General features: G+C 32.0%; 1 protein-coding gene across 1 annotated transcript; it reads left to right on the forward strand.

Moving 5' to 3' along the window:
• Positions 1–25,767, forward strand: LOC111622225 (GTP-binding protein 10-like). The gene is made up of 8 exons (XM_023364577.1): positions 1–64; positions 11,424–11,623; positions 14,482–14,573; positions 19,217–19,361; positions 20,351–20,424; positions 23,760–23,812; positions 25,353–25,547; positions 25,633–25,767. The coding sequence occupies exons 1-8, from the start codon at positions 26–28 to the stop codon at positions 25,765–25,767; spliced, it is 933 nt and encodes a 310-aa protein (XP_023220345.1). The 5' UTR covers positions 1–25.

A 25,767-nucleotide genomic window follows, 5' to 3' on the forward strand; every position in this document is an offset into this window, starting at 1 on the left:
TGGTCGACTTGTGTTTACGTCGGAGATGGTTCGTGTTGGTTTGAGTCTATTTCAGTCCTTCAAAGTGAGTATTGTCGAGTGAATACGGTACTACACTTTATTGCTACATATCGATAATATTTTTATAAGGATGGCAAAATTACGAAATAGACAAAGAGTCGACCCGTATGGAAAATCGGGTCTTAAAATTTTTGAATTGGTAGAAATTACTATGATACGCTTCTTGTCTAGTCTTCGGAATGGCTTTGTGAGCGCTAAGATTGGCTTTACTTTACCTCTAGACTTATTACATCACCATAGGACATCAAATTAGATTTAGAAAAACACTATTTTATTTTCAGAATGCATTTCGGACATGGGAGTCCCTCATCAGCTTTTTGCTACAAAATTAATAGGAGGTTGACAAATTTTATAAAAAGACCATGATTGACAGAAATGAACAAAGAATATGGACTTACATTTGACATGTGGATTTGATGCGTTGAACATTAATTAAAAGACTAAGCATGCGATAAAACAAGATTTTCCATTAAAAATGGTAATCTTGCTACAATAACATAATAATAAACTGAGGTTATGGTAAACAGTAAAGTCGTAAAAACATACATTAGTAAAGTTGTGAAAATATACATTGTTAAAACAAAATGATAAGTAGATTCACAGTAACACGAACAGAGTAACAAGACGATTCAAAATACATTCCAGGGTAACCATCACCCTCACCCCTATCCGTTTTTACACTTCTCCCTTCCCCCACGCCTCCTCTGGTCAAATATGCATACCATGATACAAATGTACTTAATGAACAGTTATAGCAATCGCATGATCAGTAACTGGCTTAATAATAAATATGTTAATGCACACAAACAACCAACTGACAACACTGCTTATAAATTTTTTAAAATTCCTTATGTTACGAATATTTTTGAAAGAATTAAAAGTAAATTAAGTATAATAATAATATGGTACCCGAACATTGCAACAGCTTACATCAGAAAATAAACGTACCTAACAGAAAAGCTAACATATGGAACAAAAAAAACTTTGTTTACAAATTTGAATGTGGCTGTACCACACCCAAATCTTACATTGGTGAAACTAGTAGGAAATTAAAGGTCCATTTCAATGAACATATCTCTGACATAGCACACAACAATGATAGCTCAGTTGTAGCCACCCACTGTAATAATGAAGGCTGTCAGATTGTAAAGGATACTGTCAAAATACTTAAAAAGGAACAAAATACTTATAAAACAAAATGGTACGAACACTTAGAAATAATAAAAAAACAAAGAGAAAATCATGAATTTCTCTTTGTCCAAGCTTATTAAAATTACACGAATCGTTGTATGCATATTTGACCAGAGGAGGTATGGGGGGAGGAGAGAGTATGAAAACGGATAGGGGTGAGGGTGACTGTTACCCTGGAATGTATTTTGAATCGTCTTGTTACTCTGTTCGTGTTACTGTGAATCTACTTATCATTTTGTTTTAACAATGTATATTTTCACAACGTTACTAATGTATATTTTTACAACTTTACTGTTTACCATAACCTCAGTTTATTATTATGTTATTGTAGCAACATTACCATTTTTAATGGAAAATCTTGTTGTATCGCATGCTTAGTCTTTTAATTAATGTTCAACGCATCAAATCCACATGTCAAATGTAAGTCCATATTCTTTGTTCATTTCTGTCAATCATGGTCTTTTTATAAAATTTGTCAACCTCCTATTAATTTTGTAGCAAAAAGCTGATGAGGGACTCCCATGTCCGAAATGCATTCTGAAAATAAAATAGTGTTTTTCTAAATCTAATTTGATGTCCTATGGTGATGTAATAAGTCTAGAGGTAAAGTAAAGCCAATCTTAGCGCTCACAAAGCCATTCCGAAGACTAGACAAGAAGCGTATCATAATAATTTCTACCAATTCAAAAATTTTAAGACCCGATTTTCCATACGGGTCGACTCTTTGTCTATTTCGTAATTTTGCCATCCTTATAAAAATATTATCGATATGTAGCAATAAAGTGTAGTACCGTATTCACTCGACAATACTCACTTTGAAGGACTGAAATAGACTCAAACCAACACGAACCATCTCCGACGTAAACACAAGTCGACCACGTGAGTGTCAGTGTTGTGTTGCCAACTCCGACATACAAAAAAATTCTCCAGTCGTTAACGATAAGAAAATATAAAAATTCGGTTTAAAATGATTAAAAATTTATTTTTAACAACAAAGCTGCAGTAGAGAAATATTTAAGAATTTTACAGAAATAATATAATAATTTTATAAACATTTTTAAGAATATACGGTATTTCGAGCACGCGCTCGTTCGGTAATATTTCGAACATTAAAAGAAATCGTAGCAGATATTTATCGACTTACTAATATTTTATTTTAATTTTGATTAATTTTAAATATAAATATCGAATGGAAAAATCTGTTTATATTTTTAAAATTAGTAAACGAATAGAGAAATCGTCAAGTGGTCTGGCAACACTTCGTTCGTTCGGCGTACAACGTNAATTTTAATTAAATAAAATCTTCATTTGTACAAAATATACTATTGATATATTGGTAACTAGTGATTTAAAGGAAAACACGCTAATTCGCTGTTGTGACTATACCCCGTGAAGGATTACCATGCAGGCGTACACCTCTGGGCCCCAAATTTCCACAGGCTCTCAAAGCACCCCAAAAGAGGCTTTAATTCCCGGACAACTTTTAGTTATACCAAAATCGAAAGTGATGTGGTCATCGCCGTGTGTCAAGTTGTGCGCGGGTACCACGTATTGTTTTCTGGCAGGTTGCAATTTGCAGGTTTGTGCATCTGTACGGGTGACGATGCGTGCTGGTCGGCATTCTTACGCCCAGACGTATGATAGTGGAAATGTATAGGCCTACAGTTTGAAAATTGCTGCTGGATAAGTAATAATACATCTTTAATTATATATCAGATATTAAAAATTCTATTTTGGTATCACATTTTATACAAACAGTTCAAAATAAACATCCAAAACAAATATTTTCTCGTAAACAATGTAATATTTTTAGAACAGTCAATTAAGATTACTTTTTGATGAGGCGAATCTGCCTTAAAGTATTCACTGAAAACAAATGATAATTTTGTTATTTTTAATGATGAAATCTAAGGAAAAATTTAAATTTTGTTAGCAAATTAACAAATAATTTTGTTTCAGAATTGCATATTTTTACTTTGTAACCAATAAGACAAAACTATTTTTACAAATTAAGAATTAAACTTTATTCGTATAAAGAAACTTTCAAAACATTCTATAATTTAGGAAAATTTATCCTTGAAATTCAATAAAAGGTTATTAATATGGATGAAGCAAAATAAATAATTCATGCAATAATTCATAAATATTGCAATTTTTAATCATATTTTTAATTTATTTAATTTAAAATATACGCTCTCCACCTCAAATTAGTAATGGTTTGCCCTCACGTCATACTTTTCCTTTAATAATAGAGTTGTGCCAGTCATCTAATTAACACCTTTCAGGGGAAATTTTTGAATTGAGATAACACCACTTCTGGTTTCATCAGAAGTTTGTATATAGTTAATTGGGGCCTCCTTCCTCTAAGGTTTTCATATCTGGTCTTGTCTTTCATGTATCTAACTCAATTCTCGAGATTAAGGAAAGATGGACAGACGAATGACAGTGGGAATTTATAGGTCTACAATTTTTTCAAACTTTTTAAATTTTGCCAATGAAAATGCAATAAAGCAATATTTTTTATTCTATTTAAAAAAACATAAATCCAATTCTTCTACATCTTTGAAAAAGACCAAAGAATGAAGAGAAATATAATGTTTTATATATTTTGTTCAAATGGATCTTTTACAAGCAAAACATAAGAGGACTGCACCATAACATCCCCGATCATCACATAGGATAATATAACACCACCACAATGCTTTGAGAAAACCTTGCAATTTGATTCATAGTATGTTCCTCTCCCTTGATTTCTTCTGGAGGATTTTATACTGAATATTGAATATTACTTGAATTCCTTACAATAAAGGGTAAAATGATTCACTGACACATCTTTAGCAAATGTCCTCCACATGCGTAATTCGTTCATCTTAGCACCCAGGGTTCCATGCATCTTTACCTTCACTAAAACACAAAAGCCTGCAACCCAAATACAGCCAATTGTTGAAAAATGCTCTCACCCACTTTCTTACTTGAAAAGCAAATAATAAGGTTTTAAAACAACATAAAATCACATTATCTATTTACCTTTAACAGTTCAATACAGTTGTTGGACAGGCTTAAAAACAGCATTGGCAGATGATGAGTACGTAACAGTAATAGACTTCCAATATCTACCCATCTATTAAACTATCTCCTTGTTTCTATGCTCTTAGGGACTTCCTACTCACCAACATGGAACATGCTCCCAAAAATCACAAGTACATTATGGAACTGGCACATTTTGTGTGTTATACTTCCTTTTTCTCATTTGATAGCAACATTTATGTACTGTACAAGGAATAGGTGTTCCCATGGGCAGCCCCATCTCCAGGATCCTTTCTGAACTTGTCATTTGCCGTTTGGACGAAGAGATTCTACCAATGTTTCTACATCATATTGTGATTTACACTAGGTAAATCAATGATATTTTTATTTTGTGGTGCAAAAAAACTGGACCTAAATCTGTTTCTTAACAATCTCAACAGCAACTGATATGTCCTCCTCCTAAGCTTGGAGCAAGAAATTGACACTTGTTCCATTTTTTGGACATATCTATCACTTGTAAAGATGGCAGAATCCACACTAATATTTACTGTAAGCCCACATACCAACATATTTTCCTACCACACAATTCCTATAATCTGCTATCCATTAAACTCTCAGAATTTAGGTTCTTAATACAATGGGCGTCCATTGCTCTGTTATAGTTAACACTTACATTGAATTGAATTATACTGAAAGAATTGCCAAACAACGTGGATTTCCCAACTTTGATATGTAAATCAATTAGTGCCTTTAAAAGCACAACAGCTATATCTTCCCAACTGGCATCTAAGAGGAGAATTGTGTTACATTATTTTTCCATACTAAGACAAATACATAAAGAATTAGCCAATATGAGCAATGTAATCATTATATATAAGCATAATCTGACTGACTTTGGACTCTTACTTAACAACAAGGACACTGTCAGCCACAATAACTCCTCCAGTGTTTACATGATTCCAATTGAGGACTAGCATTTTGAAACAAATCTAACACATGGGAGCCACCAGACATACTTTGGCAAAAAGGATTAAAAAACATAAATACACAGTGGAAAAGCATCTCATTTCTACTGCCTTAGCGGCTTATGCCACTGAACGAGATATACGAATAAAATGGGATGGGGCCAGAATCATTAGACCTGCTAAGAACTCTAATATTATTAGGTTCTTAGAAATGTTAGAAATTTTTAAAGCCATCCAAAACCTATTTTGTATCAATCATAGGGATGCTGACACCTTACCTATGACATGATTACTAGAATATAAGGTTGGAGAACTCTCTTCTAAAACCTGTCTAGAGACAAGCTCTACCACAAGTGCGGTCTTATCAACAACTCAGGCCAGTTTTCATCCTGACTATGTGGCACAACGCACAGTATTGTGTTAAACTGTGCACACAGTATATACTGTATCGTGCATACATAGTTTATATGATATACACAAATTAAAAGTATTTTTGTCAGAGAATGCAACTGATTTACACACAGTTATTTTATGTTAAAATAAGTTTAAAACTAAATACAATACTATTTCTTGTTAATACAAAATTTCACACACTTTTATTTTTTTCTGACCATTTTTTTATTTTGTATTTTTATTTAATCACGCACTATATTTATTTTTGTTTTTATCTTTTTATTTTATTTGTATGGTAACATAAATATGCTGTAAGTTTTTCTATATTGTAAACCTTCATATTTTAAATTTTTTTCTATATTCAAATGTTAATTCATCTGATGATGATTTGTGAAATAAGTTCAGAACATTAATGAAAATTAAAATTTCCTCAGTAGATAAAAGTTTATTCTATTAGTTAGTTACAGTTTAAATAGTTTCCTAGCATTTTTATTGACCACTTTGTTACTTTTACTTAAACTTATTCTCTTGTGAAAAAAAATGAATTTTTGTGGTTACATAAAACCGAATTGTGTGTGAAAAACTAATTGTACATAATGATCTTTACATCCTAAAGTGATTAAAACCAAGTTGCTATCTTTTATAATATCATCAAATGTTCTAACAATAACAAATTTCTTATCTTCTGTATATTGAGAAATGTGTTTTTCACATAACAGTAGTAAATGCAGCAGCTGTTTGGAAGGATGCAGGAGTCTTACATGACTTTTGGTTATGGTCAGCTCTACAGTTTTCTCTCTTAGTCCTTCTGCTCCTGGGAAAAATAATAGGAATTACCTCTTGTCTTAGTGTTGGTTAAAAAACATTTCTTCGTATGTTTTACTCCTTAATAATTACATCATATATCCTTATAATGCAATGACTATCAAAATACAACTCGGAAACAAAGTTAGCAGATGTGAATGATGCTGTTGGGATCTTAACAGCTGTAGAGCATACCCATAGGAACAAAAAAGTCAAAGGAATCATACTTCTAAATGTGATCTTTTGCTCTTCAAAATCAGCCTAAAGCCTACTTCCAAGTGTTATACGGAGTCACTCTGCTTGTTCTGCTAAGTCTATTACATGTTTAACTGACAGTACAGCAAAGTTATCAGACATTCTAATGATATTTATTGGTAAAGAATGAAGAAAAATCCAACATCCAATTGTTTTCAAGATATTTGTCTCCAAATGTGGAACTCAATGGTGGCAGTTCCAGTTTCCATCTTGCTTGCAGAGGTCACGCTTGCAAGCATGTTATATTTTAGCTACTGCAATCAGTGCCAATAACAAAGAATAAATGCATTAACTTTTACTGACCAGAAATAGTTTTTGCCTTGAACCAGTACTAATGCCTATTCTCTATGCTTCACATTGGTTAAGGCATGTGATCTCTCGCCTTGACCGATGCGGAGCATGTAGTCATGTGCTCTGGTGCTTGCTAGTGTTCGCACCTCAGCACCCAGGTGGAAGCAAGCACCCACATCCCCTAAAACTATATAACATCAAGTACTCCATGAACAGTCAAATAGGCTACTCAAAGCCGGCATAGTCGTGGAATAAATGCGATAATCTTAGTAGAGTGCGCGGCATGACACAATTGCGTTTGACTGATTTGGGAGGGCTAAAGGTTGCAAAAGGTCACATTTACAGGTATGGTTCCTTTGGCTTTTTTTACTCTTATAGATATTCTCTACAGCTCTGTTATGGTCCCAATAGCATCATTCACATCTGCAATTGAATACAAATGAAGAAGTTCTTGGTGATTTTGAAGTCTCTTAGTATATTCCTTTTCCATACATTTTGTTTTTCCGGATCTCTCAGAAATGAAAACATAGCACGTTTTTTTTTATAAGAGGCATAGCCACGTTTACACCTCGGAACCCACTGCTTAGAAGGCATTATTACATCAAAACCAAACAATTTCTATATTAACAAACCTACTATAGCTGTAACTAATGTGGCCTGAATTTCTGGCAGTGCTGCCCTGGTAGCAAAGTTTGTCTCTAGATGCTTTTTTGATGCACTTCTTATGGGCATTCTTTAACCTTATATTCTAGTAATCGTGCCTCTGGCATGGAAATCCTTGTGCGAAATATAACCTGGACTTAGTCCTCTAATAATTATTTTTGTTTATACAGTTGACCCCCCTATAACACGAGTTCCTATAGTTCGGATTCTTATATCACGGCGAAAAAATTGCGACAGTATTCGTACAAACATGCTAAAAAAAACTCGTATAATTTGGTAAAATGTCATTGCCTACTCGTGTTGCGACAGGATTGATCGAATCTAGACCAATAGCGGATATCGTACAAACCGTTGAGTTTAAACGAGCAGCAGACCTACTAAAACCCATTTATTATTTAATGTCCATAAAAATTATATTTATATTAATGATGTCTCCAAAGTTCAGCAAATCTTTTGCAAAAAAATAATTTATCGGGAAGCACGCGAGCACCATTCGATGACAAGCTCCACGACGAAAACAAACTTAAGCAATGGCATAGTCGAATGGTGCACGCTCGGTAAGTAATCCTACAATTTTTTGTTTATAGTATAGTTTATATGGATTATTCCCAAAAAATTATACGTATTTTGGAAATGTTGAGTCGAATTAGTCTAGAATCGATTAATTTTATGGAAGAAACCTTTCAAACAGTTGTAGTGCGTAAACTGCATACGTGTCGGGCTGTGATTGGCTGGACTCGTAGAAAATGGATTCATAAAAACCATAACATATCTACCATGTTATAGGGGGGTCGACTGTATTAATCTTTCTTTTTATTTGTATTATTTTTAATTATTAATTATTAATTTTTTTCTGTGAGTGTGTTCTAAAATGAACATAGACATATCAAATTCAATGAACATAATTTAAAATTAAAAAGTGTTCTAACAAAAGAACACTTTTTAATTTTAAATTATGTTCATTGAATTTGATATGTCTATGTTCATTTTATTTTAAATATGTACTTCACTGAGGAAGGTCTATGGTCCTAAATCAAAAACATTATGATTTATTAAATATACTACTGGAGTTACAAGGTGTACTGTTTCTTTTACTTAATCTAAATTTCACATTCTTAATGATCTCAGTTCTTAAATTTTAAGACCTCACTACAATGATAATCCCAGTATAACAATATTTTCCTGATTCCCAAAATATTGTTGTAGTGAAGTTCAACTGTATAAATAGAAAGCGAGTCAAATCCTTGTGGTTTTTATAAGGTATAAAGAAATGTACATAAAAGATAACAGTAAAGGATTATTCTTCAAAATCTCAAGATCAGTGAAGACCATTGTGTTTAATATTGTTTACCCATTTTGAAATCTCGAAGAGTAATTCATTTTGATGCCAATTTTTTAATTCTGCAGTTGACCATTCTTGGATTTTGAGGCAAAAAACTCCCTGATTCCATTTTCAATGTCCATAAGATTTTCAGATTGTTTTCCATGCATAAAGTGCACCGTGGACTGAAAAAGGTAGTAGTCTGAAGGTGCTAAGTCCAGGCTTAATGTTGGATGTGGCATTGATTCCATTTGTTTAGTTCCTGAAGTTTTGCTTTTGTTGAATGTGTAACATGTGGAGAAGCATTATCTTGTTAAAGAAATATCTGTTTTCTATTGATTAAAGCTGCATACATTTGATCCAGTTGGGCACAACGAAGTTCTGTGTTAATGCTACAACCATCAGGAACTAACTCTGAGTGAAGTGGACCCTTGAAATTCCATCATATACAAAGTCATTCTTTGTGTTTGAAGCATATCTTTTTTTGCAACTGGTTCTGGTAAATGTGCAAGATCTAACCATTGATTTTGCTTGACTAGATTACAAAAATATATCCACTTTACATCCCTGTGACAGTCCCTTTGATGAAATGCTATTATTAGGCTTTATTAGCAATTGACAACATATTTCAACATAGTGCTGAGCTTGTGTAGGAGTCAAATTACAAGGTACAAGTAACCCCCGTATAACACGGTAGTTATGTTCCAAAAAATTGCCGTGTTATGCGAATCCGTGTTATACGAAACAAAGAACTAATACGAAAAGGAGGGTTAGGTTCCAAAAATTAAAAAACATACTAGTATATTTTCATAATTAAGATAAATATCTTCATTAAAATTTTTTTAAGTGATACATATTAATATAAATTAAACAATGTTTTCTTCGTCATCACTAAAAACACTATTAATTAACCGAGAGCGTTTTCTTTTTGGCAAGTTATCCTTATCCTCTGAGCATTTTTCTGCATTATCTTCAGATCCATGCTTTACCTTTTGCAAAATGTATGTAATTTTAGATTGCTTGCTTCTAGTTAAAAGGTCTTTATAAATTTCCTTATATGGTGCTAAGCACTTATGAAGAATAAAGCAAGTATGGAATAAGGGAAAAACATTCGGCAACATCAGAAGCAGAAGCGTCGCGATCTGGCAACATTGAAACAAGTTTCGAGAAGGACCACGTGTATCGACAGAAGGCGAGAAGAGAAAATTTACATACTTAAGTACTAATAGTTCACGAAAATAATAATTTTCGTGAACTATTATTACTTAAGTATGTAAAAATTTATTACATTTCCTGTTGTACGAGGGTTTTACCCAATTCTCGAACCGTGTCAGAGTGAATCCGTGCTATAAAAGTACCGTGTTATACGGGGGATGGTACCAATTCTCGAACCGTGTTAGAGCGAATCCGTGCTATAGAAGTGCCGTGTTATACGGGGGTTACCTGTATAACACAACAGTTTCTGTTAACTTTTATAAGCTTATGAAAATGATGAACAACACTAGATTGTGATCATCTCAGTTTGTTAGATAGTCTTTGAGTGCTTGGATTTGAAACAGCAGTTAATTTTAAAGCTTTAGAATCCACTGTTATAGGTCTTCCAGGCCAAGAATAATCTTCATGGTTTAGCATTCCAGCTTTGAAATGTTTATATCAGTATTGTGCAATTCTTTAAGAGATAACACTTGAACTTTCCACTTTACAAATTTCCTTTGCTGTGACTGTAGCATTAAGATTATTTGAAAACCATCACAAAAGTACTTCAATAACAAATTTTTCATCCATTTTCAAGTCAAATGATTGCTTTGCAAAATAACTCTGTGGGATAACCGAGATCAAAACATAATGTCTGTGGGGGAGTCCAATATTAAAGGTACAGGCCAAAATTACACTAACATTTATAAATAAAGAAAATATTTAATACATTTCACAAAAATACATACTTTTGTTTATTCAGATTATGATACAGAAACATTGAGTCATAACTGACCGATTAGTGTTGCTATTACAAAAGCGTGAAACTTATGACTCACCCTTTATATCAATAATAATAATAAAATTGTAGTGTATTTTTTATTTCATTAATGTTTTTATAAATAATGAGTAAATATTTTCTGCGAACGAATGACATGCAACATGGTTTTTAATTGATGGATGTAGGATTAAACCAATAAACAAAGGGGTGTGTGTCTTAATTTGTTTACAGTAGGTGCCAACTTACTATAAATAGACTGTAGTCCTATAATGACAGCATGAAGTATACATGGTTAACAGAAATTATTGCAAAAATGCAAAGACTCCTTCATTCGTGCATATAGGACGACCTAGGTTTCTGAAGCAGTGAAAAATGAATAAAAACTTGTCTTATATGCGAGTAAATACAGTAGATTGCATGTTGATAAATTTTATTTACTGTTTAAAAATTTTATTGACTGAATTAAATTACTTTTCAGAAAAGGCATAGGAACTTTCTAGATAGTATATACATTTATGCCAGAGGAGGAAGTGGAGGAAATGGACTGCCAAAATATGGTGGAATTGGAGGGAAGGGTGGCGATGTGTATGTGAAAGCAACAAGTGAGCTGACGTTAAGGGACGTTACTCAAAAGCAACCAAATAAAAGATTTGTTGGTGGATCAGGTGAACATAGTAAGTACGTATGCATTTGAATTCATTATGTGTGTGTATTTTTATTTTCTCCATAATGTATAGATTTTTTTTGATATTTTAAATGATTTGATCTACATAACTTTATTGTACTTGTACAGAATAAGGCTCAGCCAAGTAATAGGTTCATTTTTAATCATTTTGGAATGGATTAATAAAAAATAATAAATTTTTTTTATACACGTTTTAAACTCACATTACCATCTTGAAGATTAGCTCTCTCATTTTGTGCATATACTATTGTCAAGTTAAGAAAAATTTATCAAAATATCAATATATTGCAGGACATATTTTTCATTTATAATTTTGATTTAATTATGGAGGAACATCTATGCCTTAACAGTCTGAAAATAATTTATAATCTGAAATTGGTAAACCTAACAAGCAAAGAACCTCCTAGATTAATATCTAGGGTTCTTTGTTTGAATTGAAGTGAAGAAGTGACTTATTCAAAGAGATCACTTACTGTCTTTATGTTTTGTTAAAAGTGCAGGATTATCATCATGATAAAAGTAAAAGGGATTGGAATCAACTCAATCTTTTTCTGGAAAGAAAAATATACGAGGGGTGTTCAAAAAGTATCGAACCTTTATTTTTCCCGCGTAAACCAATGATGCACGGGAGGTCTCTTTTGGTGGAGTTGTGGAGGGGACAGTCATGCACAGTCTGGAATTTTTTCCTGCCTGCAAGAAGCGTCAGTCGCTGGCAGTTGGCCTATCAGTGAGGACATGTAGTGAGCGCTCGTCGGATTCCATTAAGTTGGAAAATGACTGAACAACATGAACAGTGATATTTCATCAAATTTTGTTAAAAGCTTGGCAATACCCAAGTGGAAACCATTCACAAGATTCAGCAGGCTTTTGGGGACAATCCTTGAGGCCAAAAAAGCACGGCAGGTCCGCAGAAATGTCAAGGTCATGTTGACAGTTTTTTTTACTCCTGTGGGGTGGTGTATTGTGAGTACGCACCGCAAGGCCAAACCATCACAAAGGAGTACTACCAAGAGGTCCTTCGTCGTCTTTGTGATGCTGTGCGACGCAAATGACCTGATCTGTGGTCAACCAAAACTTAGCAGCTCCATCATGATAACGCACCTGCCCATTCTGCACATCTGATTCAGACTTTCATCACCAAACACAAAATTCCTGTGGTTCATCATGCTCCATACTCTCCCAACATGGCTCTGTGTGACTTTTGGCTATTTCCCAAGCTGAAAATGCTGCTAAAAGGAACCCGATTTGTGTCAACAGAAGACATCATGCAAAATGCGACGGACCGGCTGATAACCATTCCAAAAGATGCGTTCCAGCAGTGTTTTCAGCAATGGCAGGAGTGCTGGGAGAAGTGTATACATTACCAAGGAGACTACTTTGAAGGGAATTAGGGTTTTGTACCTTAAAATCTATAAATGTATTTTTGCCAACCAAAGGTCCGATACTTTTTGAACACCCCTTGTATGCAGCATACCTCAAATTAACACATTTTTAGTAATGTTTTTATCTGTTTATAACAGACCTCTTGAGGTATATATAATGTAGAACAAAATAGATAAATTAAAATCAAACAAGTTTTTACAAACAAATTAAAATTAAGTTAATTGAATTTGTAATTTGTTTGTTATATATACCTGAAGATGTCTGTTAAAATTAAATTAAAAAAAATGAGAATTTGGGGTCTTGCTTATTTGTCTTCTGTTGGTCCATTTATCTTATCTAGTTTGTCATTGTGCTTGTTAGTTTTCACACTGTCTGTCTATCTGTTAATAGTATTAAGATTCAGGTTCATGTTCAGTTTATTAGTATTAAATAGACATAAGTCTTCCTACTAACACAAGTCCACAAGTTTCCTCCTTGTAAAAGATATTTTATTTTTGTTACTCTTATTTTTATAGAAACTTTAGCAAAACCTTTTAAATTTTTTTAGATTTAAGGAATTCTGCTGTGCATTTCTCATAAGTAGTGTTTAAGAAATTCATTTTTAAGCTTATACCCTGGCGTTATAATTAATGCTCGGTGAAAACGGGGGTTTGCACCAAGCATTTCGATCTATGTTGTGACCAAGGTCGGCGTCTATGCCATGGTGCAATCTCTCTCGACCATTTCAATCTTGACTGAAACACAGTTCAATCGCAATTGACTCGAGAGTTCTTGAAACTAGATCCTGCCATAAGAAAGATACTACAATCCCACATGCACGAGAAAATACAAGATGGCTGCAGAACACATGTTGGGCTATTGACAGAGAAATAAAAAAGACAACTGGAAAGATGATGACATCTGTCTGTTATTAGATATATGGCAAGAAAAAGTATTTATTTCTAACGAAAACTTCCATTTTGTTTGTTGATGTTTGTGACTAACCGCGTAGTTATGTCAGTTTTATCATTGCATGTAATAGTCGGGTTCTTTTCAAGCAGACTGCCTGTGCGAATAGCACGACGTTCGACTGGCAACAGTCACAATCCAGATTGTAGGTAAATCGAGATCAAAGTGAGTCATGGATTGTGTGCGAATGAAGCGTAGTTTAGTGTATAAGGTTCACACTGTCGTACGAACTATTACAAACAAACGAAATGAACATTAATCATAACAAAATGTTCTCATTGTGCTGTGTGACAGAGTTAAAAATGTTTGGTTGAGAAGATTTCATTTACAATTACCAATTTTATGGAAAAAGTTGATTGGTTGGATATTTTATCTATCTATTATTATGTGAAAAAACTTTAAAAAAATAAATTTCAAATATTGAAATGACAGAGATCTAAACTTTTATCAATAATAATTATTAAATTTTAAACAGACTGAAGATATAAATTAAATATAAGGTTATTGTTGTAATTTTTAGAAAATACAGAATTCTGGGAAGGCCAGGAGAAGATTTGATCATCGACGTTCCAACGGGAATAACTGTTATTAATCAGAAAAAAAGAGTGCTAGGTAAAATCATTAAGTAAAATTAGATTAAAATATCCTTTTATTCTAACTTAATATATTTATTTTTATTTTTATTGTATCAGTAATTTTTAATTTTCTTCTTATGTAATTGTAATTATTTTTAGTGTACAAAAATTCTTATGAAATTTAGAGATCAGTAACTTTAACCTATATATTTATTAAAAAAGTTTTACATCAGTGGATATATAAATTATTTCTTAAAAATTCAAATAAATGAACCCATTAAATGTCTAAAAGATGAGAATTTGATGAGATGTAGCATTTGAATCTCTTTTATGTGCAATATTAAGCAGCAAGGACCTTCTTACACACACCATCCCATTGGAAAGACTGCATGGTGCCATTTCAAACTAACTCTAGATCTATCACAGCAGCAAAAATATAAATCTATACATCTACACTTACAAAATATATTAAGGAGGCACTCTTGCCAATGTACAGCATTTGACCAGCAGAATTGATTCATGATTAATAGAGTTAATTGCCAATAATCTACTACACATATGAAGCAGCATTTGAGTTAACAAAAACATTTTATTTTGAATATAAACAATTAAACATAATAATCCTTATAATTGATGGTTGCTGTTATCTAATAAAACATTTGCATATGGTAAGATTGTGTTAATTGGTTTTTTCTTCCATCAGTCTTTTCTGTCATTTTACAGATTATGTCTCCAATATATAAAGATACACCATTCTCTCCTATTTCTCGCAAGATCCCTTATTGTCTTGTAGCTGCAGAATCTAGATCATTCTTTCAGTGATTACTGCTTTCTCACCTTTTACATATGAATTCTTCTATTTAGAATCAACAGAGAAAGACTGAGAAATGAATTCCATGCTTATGTTACTATCTAAATTGCCTTTTGTATCCAAATTTCTGATTATCTTTTGGAGATTAAGTTTAGTTCAAATTTAAGAGTTGATTGTTGTGTGCTGACCATTACACTACGTTCAGTACGCCATTTTCCATCCTTCATTAATTAATAACACTTAAGAGACATTGCTAAAAGAAGAGCCATAGCTTGAGAGGTGTAAAATTAGAACAAAAGGTATCACCTCATTGCAATTTTGGAAAATCTTGATGAAAAACAGAATGTCAAGATGGCAAGAAGTGTATGGATGTATGATAGAAGTTTGAAACTAGGGATTGCATTACTGGTAATCAGTTAATTAATTAATTAAGAGATGTTATTTCAGTAAATATACTGGTAATTTGATATTTTTTACCAGTAAATTTGATGAAAATAAGTAGACATGGAATAATTTTTTAAAGGTAAATATTTATTTGTATGCATTTTCAATTTTTACATATATTTATAGTGTTATATACAGGGCTGTGGAGTCGGAGTCGTCAAAAAATCCGCCGACTCCAACTCCTTTTTATTTACCAACTTGTTAGGTATATAAAACGGAAAAGTATTGGAATCGTGTCAAATTTGACCCTCCAAGTTTTTTTTTGCAAATCTACGTGTTTGGAGACCTCCCAAACCCCTCAAAAAAGTCAATAAAGGAGAAAAATTTGCGCGTGCATGTGTGTTGGCATCTAATTTGTTTAATTTATTTTCTGTTCTGAGATATTGTTTAGTATCTCAGAATGGGTAAAGTTTAAGAAACGAAATGTGGCTCTGTGGCTTGCGTATAAAGGGGCATTAATACTATTAAATTTTGGTTCTTAATTAAAGGTCGACAGGGTGAAAACATAAAAGTGGTCATGTGTCATATCTCTTAATGAATATTTTACTCGTTATTAGTGTTCAAAATTTAAAAAAATAAAATAAAACTCATCTTTACCCTCAAAGTAAGCTTTTTTGCCATTTTATAATAGTACAGTAAAACCCGTTCAGATGTTCTCGCCTAAGATGTTAGAATATATATGGGGACATGATTTAGTTCAACCACTTTGATGCTTAATAACCTACTCTTGTGTTAAACCATCTGACTTCAATTCTGACCACTCTGACCACAGAAATTATCAGGCTTCAAACAGGGTGAACAAAATCATGCCCCCCCCCACACAGTCTAACATCCACACATATAGAAAAAAAACCTTGAATCTTTTGCATATCTCGAAATTTCAAAGTGTCCTGAGTCGAAAAATGTAAAAATTTGGGAGGGATTATTTTTTGACTGAGCGCTACACTTTTCCTCTGTTGTATATAACAGCTGGAAAAGTAAAAATTATCGAATACATATTTATATATTACTTAGAGAAGTCTTTTAGCTTTGGAATAAAAAGTTTCTACACTCTATCTTTATTACAACTCTATTTATTCAATATTTTATTCTGAGGTCAAATGAAGACATCAGAATTTCCGGGTCTTTTTCGGTAACAAGTCCGCTCCGAGTTGGAGTCGGATGGTAAGGAAGAGTCGGAGTTGGAGTCTGTAGATTTTTACGTGACTCCACAGCCCTGGTTATATATTAAAGATACAGAAGCATTAAATGTTTTTATTTAAACCACTCATGCTCAAACTTGTTGATTGGTGAGCCAAATTGAGTATAAATCAGAGGCAGGAAGACCACACTCACCAGTGACCAAATGGATAAAACCACTAAACACTGTTTCAGTGGTTTTATTCACTGAACCAGTGTTGCAGATTTGTATCTGACTAATGGGCTGTTCTCCAGTTTTCTGAGTTTTTCCACATATGTAACGCCTATAAAGGAGCTACTTTTGCATAGAAAGTCTTTCCAGGAAACACTTCCTCTTGACATATCTTGTATTTGTTGCATTACCTTAGCCCATTAATCTTACAATCTTAAGCAAGCCACAAATATTTTTTATATTCCATGTATACTAATAGTAGCCCTTTTTCTGTCATTTATAAAATATGTATCAAATATGTTCACAAGTCAGATTAACATGTGCTCAGACTGGGAGTGGCCCAGCAATGGGGAGTAAGTAAAAAAACACTTGACTCCGACTCCTGATAATTTTAGTAGGCTGACTCCAACTCCCAACTTCAACAAAATTAAATACCAAATCATTTTATGGGAGGCAGAGATGCTCATAAGGAGGTACCCTACTCTGAACTCTGAAAGGAGCCCTGGGCATTTACCCAAATACAGTAGTACCTCAGGATACAAACACTCTAGCATACAAAATTTTTAGCATTTTCAGGATACCACATGCAATTTGAACATATTTTTGCTCCACGGTACGAACAAAAACTCACCATAAAACATTACATTAGTTCACAGCACCACCGCCGTGACCACGTGTTCCTTCTATTCATCGGTCTCAGTCTGCATGTTTGCTTCATCGTGGAAGGATCTCGCTCGATAAAGGAAATCTTGTGGTATTATCAGAAAGTAACTGATTTTATTGAAAAGAAACATCCCAAAAATGTTTTTACTGGCCGTATTGCTGTTCAGTTTAATGACATTTGACTAAGTCATTTTAGAAACATTTTAAAAAGTAGGCAAAGCCAAACCTCTTTGGATAGATATTTTACAAAGTGACCTCTCTCTCCAGTGAAAGTGCTGGTGGAAGTGAAGGAGATAAGCAGCGAATAAAAAATTAAAAAATATACTGTATATAAAACAGAAAAGATAAAAATAACTTAACACTAATTTTTTTTAAGTTATTGTTACATTATGCTATATAAGTTAACTTTTAGTAACATTTCCCTTTTTCCTCTCCTCTGCCACCAGTTTACACCTCCACCATCGTCTATCCTTAAAGGTAAAGTGCAAATAAAACTACATTTTTTTGTGTTTTTCATGTTGGAACGGATTATTTGGTTTTACATGTGATCATATGGAGAAAAATTATTCATCTTAAGACATTTTCATGATACGATCTCAGTTTAGGAACGGATTAATTTTGTATCCTAAGGTACTACTGTACTTTTATAGTTAGCATTTTTAATATTTAATGCACATTAATATTTATTTGTATAAAAAAAATTAATTTTTAATGAATATTTAATAAGAGGAGAAAGGGGAATAAAATTTTACATGTACGTGTATTTGAGAGCATTTGCACTTCAATTTCACCCTTCCAGAAGAGTTAGTCCAACTAAAAAGTGTGCGATCTAGCTACTTCAGTCCCTTGCTCAGAAAACAAAAATATGTACTCTGATCAATTAGTCTGGCTCATTCAAAAAATAGAGTATTTATTTAGAGCAGGGATAATAAAAGAATGAATCAAAAATATTTAAATTCAATTGGGCCAAAATAATTTAACTACTATACACAAATACTACAAAGATTACTACATATTTAATAAATTAAATTGATGCATTTTGTATTTAAAATAAATGAATTATAACAAAATATAAAAAAAAAAATATTTTTAAATGAATAAATAAATAATAAATTTTTTTTCATTTAAATAAAAAGCTGAAGTAAATTTAAAATGCGGGAGTCAGAATCGACACATTTTTCCGACTCTGACTTCACAGCCCCACTAATTTAAGTTGTAAAAATATCTTTTGAACTAAATTACCTGAATATGAGAGTGTGCCTGAAAGTGCTTGTAAATATTTTTATATAACGATTATTCCATTAAAGCAATTCATTATTAGTTAGTTGATTATGTGGAGTTTTGGTGATTATTTTTCAATAAGATAATGTAAGAGATTTTTTTAAAATTAAAGCAAGTCCTTATTCCTTAGGCGATCTGAATAATCCAGACGACACTCTTCTGATAGCCAAGGGAGGTTGTGGAGGTTCGAAAGAAAATCAGTATTTTGGACAAAAAGGACAGTCCGTCTGTGTTACTTTGGATCTGAAACTTATCGCCGATGTAGGATTTGTCGGGTTCGCTTTTGTTTTTTTATTATTTTCAAAATTTAAATGTATTTGTAATTATTTTAAAACTTAAAATATTCAATAGTTTTTACAACATATTTACAATCTTATTTTACTTTAAATCATTGTATTAAATTCATGCAAGTTTTTATATTGTAACAATAAATGATGATATAAAAATTATTTTAAAATTTTATATCAATTTATTATTTAGCTTAAAGTTTTAGTTCATATTTAAATTTACATGCTTTACATAAATAATTATATGAATACTAACAAAATTCACATTTTTTGTTTATAATACTTAATTTAAAATTCAAAGAAGACTTAAGTCAGCTACTGAAAATTGATAAATTATGCTCATCTTTTTATTCTAAATTTATTAATTAATCAAATACTTTTGCATGATTTAAAGATTCTTTTTGTTTACAAAATATTTTTTTAATATTTGGAGAGTTTTGTCAACTATAGTTTTCTACTAACTGACTGACTGATTGTAGTTCTTATGATTGGCAGATAATTGAGCATATGTTATATTCACTTTAAAAATATATAAATGTGTTTAATTGATGAAGTTAGATTAAAAGTATAAAAAGTTTGCATAGCCTGATATGTATATAGAAACATCACCAAACAATTGCCTAAATAATCAGTCTATAACTCTGCTAATTTTAATAATTAATACTAAGTAATTTGCTACTAGAGGTAGACATTAGGCACCATGTCTTAACTAAATTAATAATTATAACACCCATTGTGAAGCCTGATATGTATATAGAAACAACACCACCAAACGATCACATAAATAATCAGGCTATAACTTTGCTAATTTTAATAATTAATACTAAGTAATTTGCTACTAGAGGTAGACATTAGGCACCATGTCTTAACTAAATTAATAATTATAATTTTAATAATTTATTAGATAATTTAGAACCATCTTAAATAAATAATAATCAAATACAAATTATTTATTTTTCAAATGTTGTTTCTTTCAGATTTCCCAATGCTGGAAAGTCTACCCTATTAAAAGCTTTATCCAGAGCATCACCGAAAATTGCAAATTACCCCTGTAAGTATTTTATTTGCTTTTAGCGTTACTGTAATAATTTCATTACTAAAATAGTTGATTTTATCTTACATGAAATCAGTTTCTTATTATTACTAATAATTACTCTATGCTTACAAGTAGGAAATACAGTGGTGCCTTGTATAATGTGCTTAATCTGTTCCAGGTGCACGTCCGTTAAGTGAAAAGTCTGTTATACGAAATGCATTTTCCCATAGAAATACATGTTAAAACATATAATTTGTTCCCAGCATAAAATAACCGTACTGTACCATAAAAAAATGAAAATGGAGCAGTCACCAATTATGCCGGGTAGTCAGATGTTGTGAGGAGGACTTGGAGGAACACTTTCTTCATACAGATACAGACTTTTTACACATTGCAGTGGGTCTCTTTTTATTGTTTTTTAATTGGAATCAGATTCAGGAGAGTCTACCAGGGCTTGCAGGGTCAACTCCTCTTGTTCCATCCTTTGTTTTTTGGCAGCTAGCTTCTTGAAAAACATGTTCACGGTGGTCTGTTTCTCTCTCTTCTTCAACACCTGTCGGAAATGATGGGCAAGGGTGTCATTGAAGAGATCATTGATCCTGTTGGCCTCAGCTCTGTTTGGATAATGAGTGTTGGTAAACTCCTGAACCTGTCCCCATTTGACAAGGAAGTTTTTGTCAATTTTCATTCCTTCTGATGATGTCTTGCTTTGTTCCAATTGAAATCACCTTTCTGTTTATTTAGAAGCCATGATTTTCACAACACTTGAATAAATGTAAATACCCTGCACTGAAGTGATGTACGCAATAAACAAGGGAGCAAGCCGAATCCCAACGGGAGCTTTGTACTTCAGATATACTAATAATATATTCTACTAATACTAATATATTATAAAAATAGCAGATTGTCATTGGCAACGGCAAAAGTGTGGGAACATCATTTGCATTTGTTTGCAGAAAGTCCGTTGTTCGCCTCACATAACTGCTGAACGGAAAGTCCGTTGTTTGCAGCCAGTCTGTTGTTCACAGCGTCTGTAATTTGAGGCGTATGTTATACGAGGCACCACTGTACAAAGAAATGATGTTTCGTATGCGTTTGCAAATGTATGCAAAAATTTTATGACATTTTTGAAAACGATAAACCCATCCATTTGAAACTTTCGTGTCTGCGTCCACTTCTTCAATTTTTCAGTCAGCATATTCCTTGAACATACTTCCAGAAAGTGGTGTTTCTTGCCATTTCATTACAAAACCATTCATAAATGGCTTCATCCTAATCAGCTTCCTGGCATATTTGAACCTTCTTTCTTCCATGAATGTCGTGTCCTGTGGCTATGTCCTTCTGATATGAAAGCTACACAGCAAATACTGTAATGAAATTACTGTAAAACACTTTTTATCTTCTGGTAGGGCTAGGTGAGGACTGTTCATTTTTGTTTCAGGAAGATCTGTTAACAACCGCAGGGTTGTTAACAGATACCCTTTAGCCTGGCAAATGAGAGTTTCGGTTTTGATTTTGTAAATCAAAAAAACACAACACCTTAATTTGCTGAGAAAATACTTAATAAAAAGCAGCCAAATCTGTTGACCATCATCAGCAGAGCAGGCCCTATCATAGGGTGAACGGAGCAGCCGCTCCAGGCATTAAGTCCTAGGGGCGCCTCAGTGGTAAAGAAAATTAAACGGTATAAATTAGGGGCAACCAATGGGGGGTGCCGTAATAGGATCTCGCTCCATCCTGAAACTTGCCTCAGGCCGGCACTGATCATCAGGCTAAAATATTCGAATATAAACAAAATAGGATGATGATGGCCAACAGATTTGACTGAAAACATTTGCTTTATATTAAATTTTTCTCAGCAAATTAAGGTGTTGTGTTTTTTTTTATTTACATACTGCTGAGTGATTGTACCTCAATTTTGATTTTGTATTCGTATGACTTATAAACGCATGCAGCTCTTATAATAGCCTTTTATTTTTCCTGTGTGCTAAAGTGGGACATGTTAGATTTAAAATTTTAATATCTCTTGCTTTGTTTAGATGTTTACTGTCAACTGTGTAATTTTCATGTCCATTTATGAAGTAGATTGTTTGTAATTGAGGTATAGGAATCTCAACTCTCCTATCTCATATTACTCTCCATAGACTTTATGTAGGAAAGGCATTGAATTGAATTTCTCTTTGAAGTTTGAATCTGTATTGAAGTTTTCTGCCTAAGCACAGCTGTGTGTAAAATGGCATCATCTGGCTAATTTTGCAATTTATCCCCATTAAAATTGGACTTTACCTGGAATTCTTGGAAGAATTATTAAAAGTATAACAGTCATAAACTATGATAAGCTTGTGATAAAAAATAAAAAACAGATCGATTCTAGTCCAATTAGGAACTGAAAAATCAAACATTTAAAAATGCTTACTATCAAAATTTTTGGCACATACATACATAATATAAACAGTTTGTATAAATGGTGTAAAAATCCATACAAGTATTTGTTTTTAAATAAGAAATTATTCTTTTAGTTTGAAATTTGATAATTTGAAGTTCTGTTTTCAAGGTCTTCAGTATTTTGAATTAAGCTGGGATGACTGTATTACTATATATATAAAATTTTTCTAATCCACACATCAGATTCCAAGTGAATGTATTTGAATGTGTTGACCAAGAGAAAGAACGTGTAAAGTTGACAATAAATAATATTTTAAAATCTTTAACGTTACTGGTAAAACTGAAATTTATTTTTTAGGAGGGAATGGAAACTTTAGTTGAAGAAAACTTCTCCATTGGAACATAACTGTATTTATTGTAATAAATAGTAAATCTGCAGGATGAAAAAAGTTATAGACAGTGCCTTCTAGTAGTAAGTTCACTATCTATTGGAGGAAGATAAGACTTATTGTAAAAATTGTAAATTCTATTCAGTGTTATCACTCTTCTCTTATGTTTAAATAACATGTGAATGTGTTCAGTTTTGCATTATCATTAATATAATAATAAAGTGAAAAAGTTACTAAATAATAGTCAAACCAAAATCACAAAAAATAAAAATAATGATTGCATTGTGATAGTAAGTGCCCTCTAATAAACAGTACAATTTCAAAGTGTAAAGTGTTGTAGACTGCATGGTTTATTAGAATAAATACAGTATTTAGTAAATAAATGAGATAATATAATAAGTGCTATAAGCTTAATATTTTTATAGAAAATACAAGAAGTTGAACTGAGACTAGATTTAGAAATTGCCTTTTGCATCTTTAATTTCAATACAATAAAAAGAAATTAATTATTTATATATTTTGTAATTTTAATATTTCAATTTTATGAAACTATTCAAGTAGAAATTTTTGTTTCAGTTACAACAATAAAGCCTAATGTCGGAATGATGGTGTATGAAGACAATAGACAGGTAAATGTGCACTATTAAATATTTTGTTTTTTCTAAATGTTACTGTTCAATACACTCCATCTCAACTATATTCTGCTAGAAGTTAGACAAGCTTAAATGGTATTTAGAACAGTAAAAGGGAAGATATTGGCTGAAATTGCAGAAAGATCTTATAATATTTCATGCAAAGGAAAATATTCATTTAAATAATAATTATTTAAAAAACTCATTATTTCTTTAAATTAATTTTGAAGCCATTTATTATCATATATAAAACATGATGCATGTGTTTATGAGATCATATATTTATAAATTATGCTAAGTTGTAATTACAAAGCATATGTGAAAATAAACTGGGAAAAATATTCAAGTTGAATCTCTACAAGAATATTTAAATGAAAAATAGCATTAATTATTTCAAAATATATATCTGACATCATGTGAGTTATAATTGCAGTAATATGAGATTCAATATACTCCAGTAGTTTAAGCATTTGCTGGTTGATATAAAAAATGTTCTCTATATTGAAACTGTGTCCTTCTTTAAATTATATTTTGAGACATTTCTTACATAAGAAAATAAAGTGGATGTGAAAAAGTCTGGTGTCTAGTGTCAACACTTCATGGTGTCTCAAAATATAATTTTCCTTTATTCTTAATGTCAATTAACATGACTATTATGCCAGTTTCAGATGGTCCAAACTTTTCCACTGACATGGCACAAGCCTCGCATTTGGCATGAATAATTTTTCTAACACTAAATTTTGTTAAACTTGGAAGATATCAAGTTGATATTTAGCAAAAATAAAGTTTAATTACTGCATATTTGTTTTAAATTATGTAAAACATTCATGTAATGAATCAAAGTTACTGTTTTTTTTAAAAAGTTGCATTCCAAAAGAAAAGTTTCTAGAATGTTTTTGAAGTGTGTATCAATCATTCTGTTTGAATATCATTTAACTGATGAAACCTTAAATAAAATAAACAAAAGAGCTTCTTTTTAATGTAAAAAGACTACAACATTCTGTTTATACAGTAGGTTATTTATCACAATGCTGGGACATCCTCATTACTAAATTGCTTCTGTTCGTCATTGACATGTCCAGATTTTGACTGACTTCAGTAACTTAAACTAAAATAAACATACAATGTTCAATTTTAACAAGTGTTAGTGTAACAAGATTTAAGCATTTTTGCTTTAAGTCAATTAAAGAAAAATTTCTTAACAAAATAAAATTCCTACAAAATTGATATTTTGAAGAAAATGTTAGAGAGAGAAATAATTTGACATCTACTTTACAGTATCAATTATTTGCTATTTTAGTAAATATCAGCCATCATTGTTACTGATATTCACTGATATGAATGTTTTCTGAATTGATTTTGTATATTTGCTACATGGCATTTGCATAACTTAATTTTAAAAGTAACTAAGAAAGATTATCAAAAATGTTAAATGAATTGCAGAATATTTAGTTTCTACAATAATTTACTGACAGTTTTTTAAAATATTATGAATTTTTAAATAATAATGTTTCTAATCTTGGAAAATATTTTTCAGATATTATTAGCAGACTTGCCGGGATTAATAGAAGGTGCACACGACAATTTTGGCATGGGTCATCATTTTTTGAAGCATGTGATCAGGACGAAATTGCTTCTGTTCGTTGTCGATGTGTCCGGATTTCGGCTGACTTCCAACAAGTATGATTATCCCTATAGAAATGCCTTAGAAACTGTAATGCTGCTGAACAAAGTAAGTTACAAATATACAAAAATGTATTTTGTGTTTTGAGTTATTTTTTTTCAATTCTCCTATTTTGACTATTTCTGATTCTCAGGAACTGGAGCTGTACAAAGAAGAACTAACAGACAAACCGGCAATTTTAGTGGTGAATAAAATGGATACAGAAAATTCCGAGAAAGAATTTGCCTTTCTTTTGGAAAAATTGAAACATTTTGAAGGTAAAATTTAA

The sequence above is a fragment of the Centruroides sculpturatus genome, unplaced genomic scaffold, assembly GCF_000671375.1.
Source record: "Centruroides sculpturatus isolate CEXI.00-Female unplaced genomic scaffold, Cexi_2.0 scaffold219, whole genome shotgun sequence".
NCBI lineage: Eukaryota > Metazoa > Arthropoda > Arachnida > Scorpiones > Buthidae > Centruroides > Centruroides sculpturatus.

What these genes read in the sequence shown, in the direction of transcription:
- LOC111622225 (XM_023364577.1), top strand. Translation starts at nt 26, where the DNA reads ATGGTTCGTGTTGGTTTGAGTCTATTTCAGTCCTTCAAA. An exon ending in GAAAATTGCAAATTACCCCT is followed by an intron (nt 20,425 to 23,759) that starts GTAAGTATTTTA and finishes TTTTTGTTTCAG; the next exon opens with TTACAACAATAAAGCCTAAT. An exon ending in CTGTAATGCTGCTGAACAAA is followed by an intron (nt 25,548 to 25,632) that starts GTAAGTTACAAA and finishes TCTGATTCTCAG; the next exon opens with GAACTGGAGCTGTACAAAGA.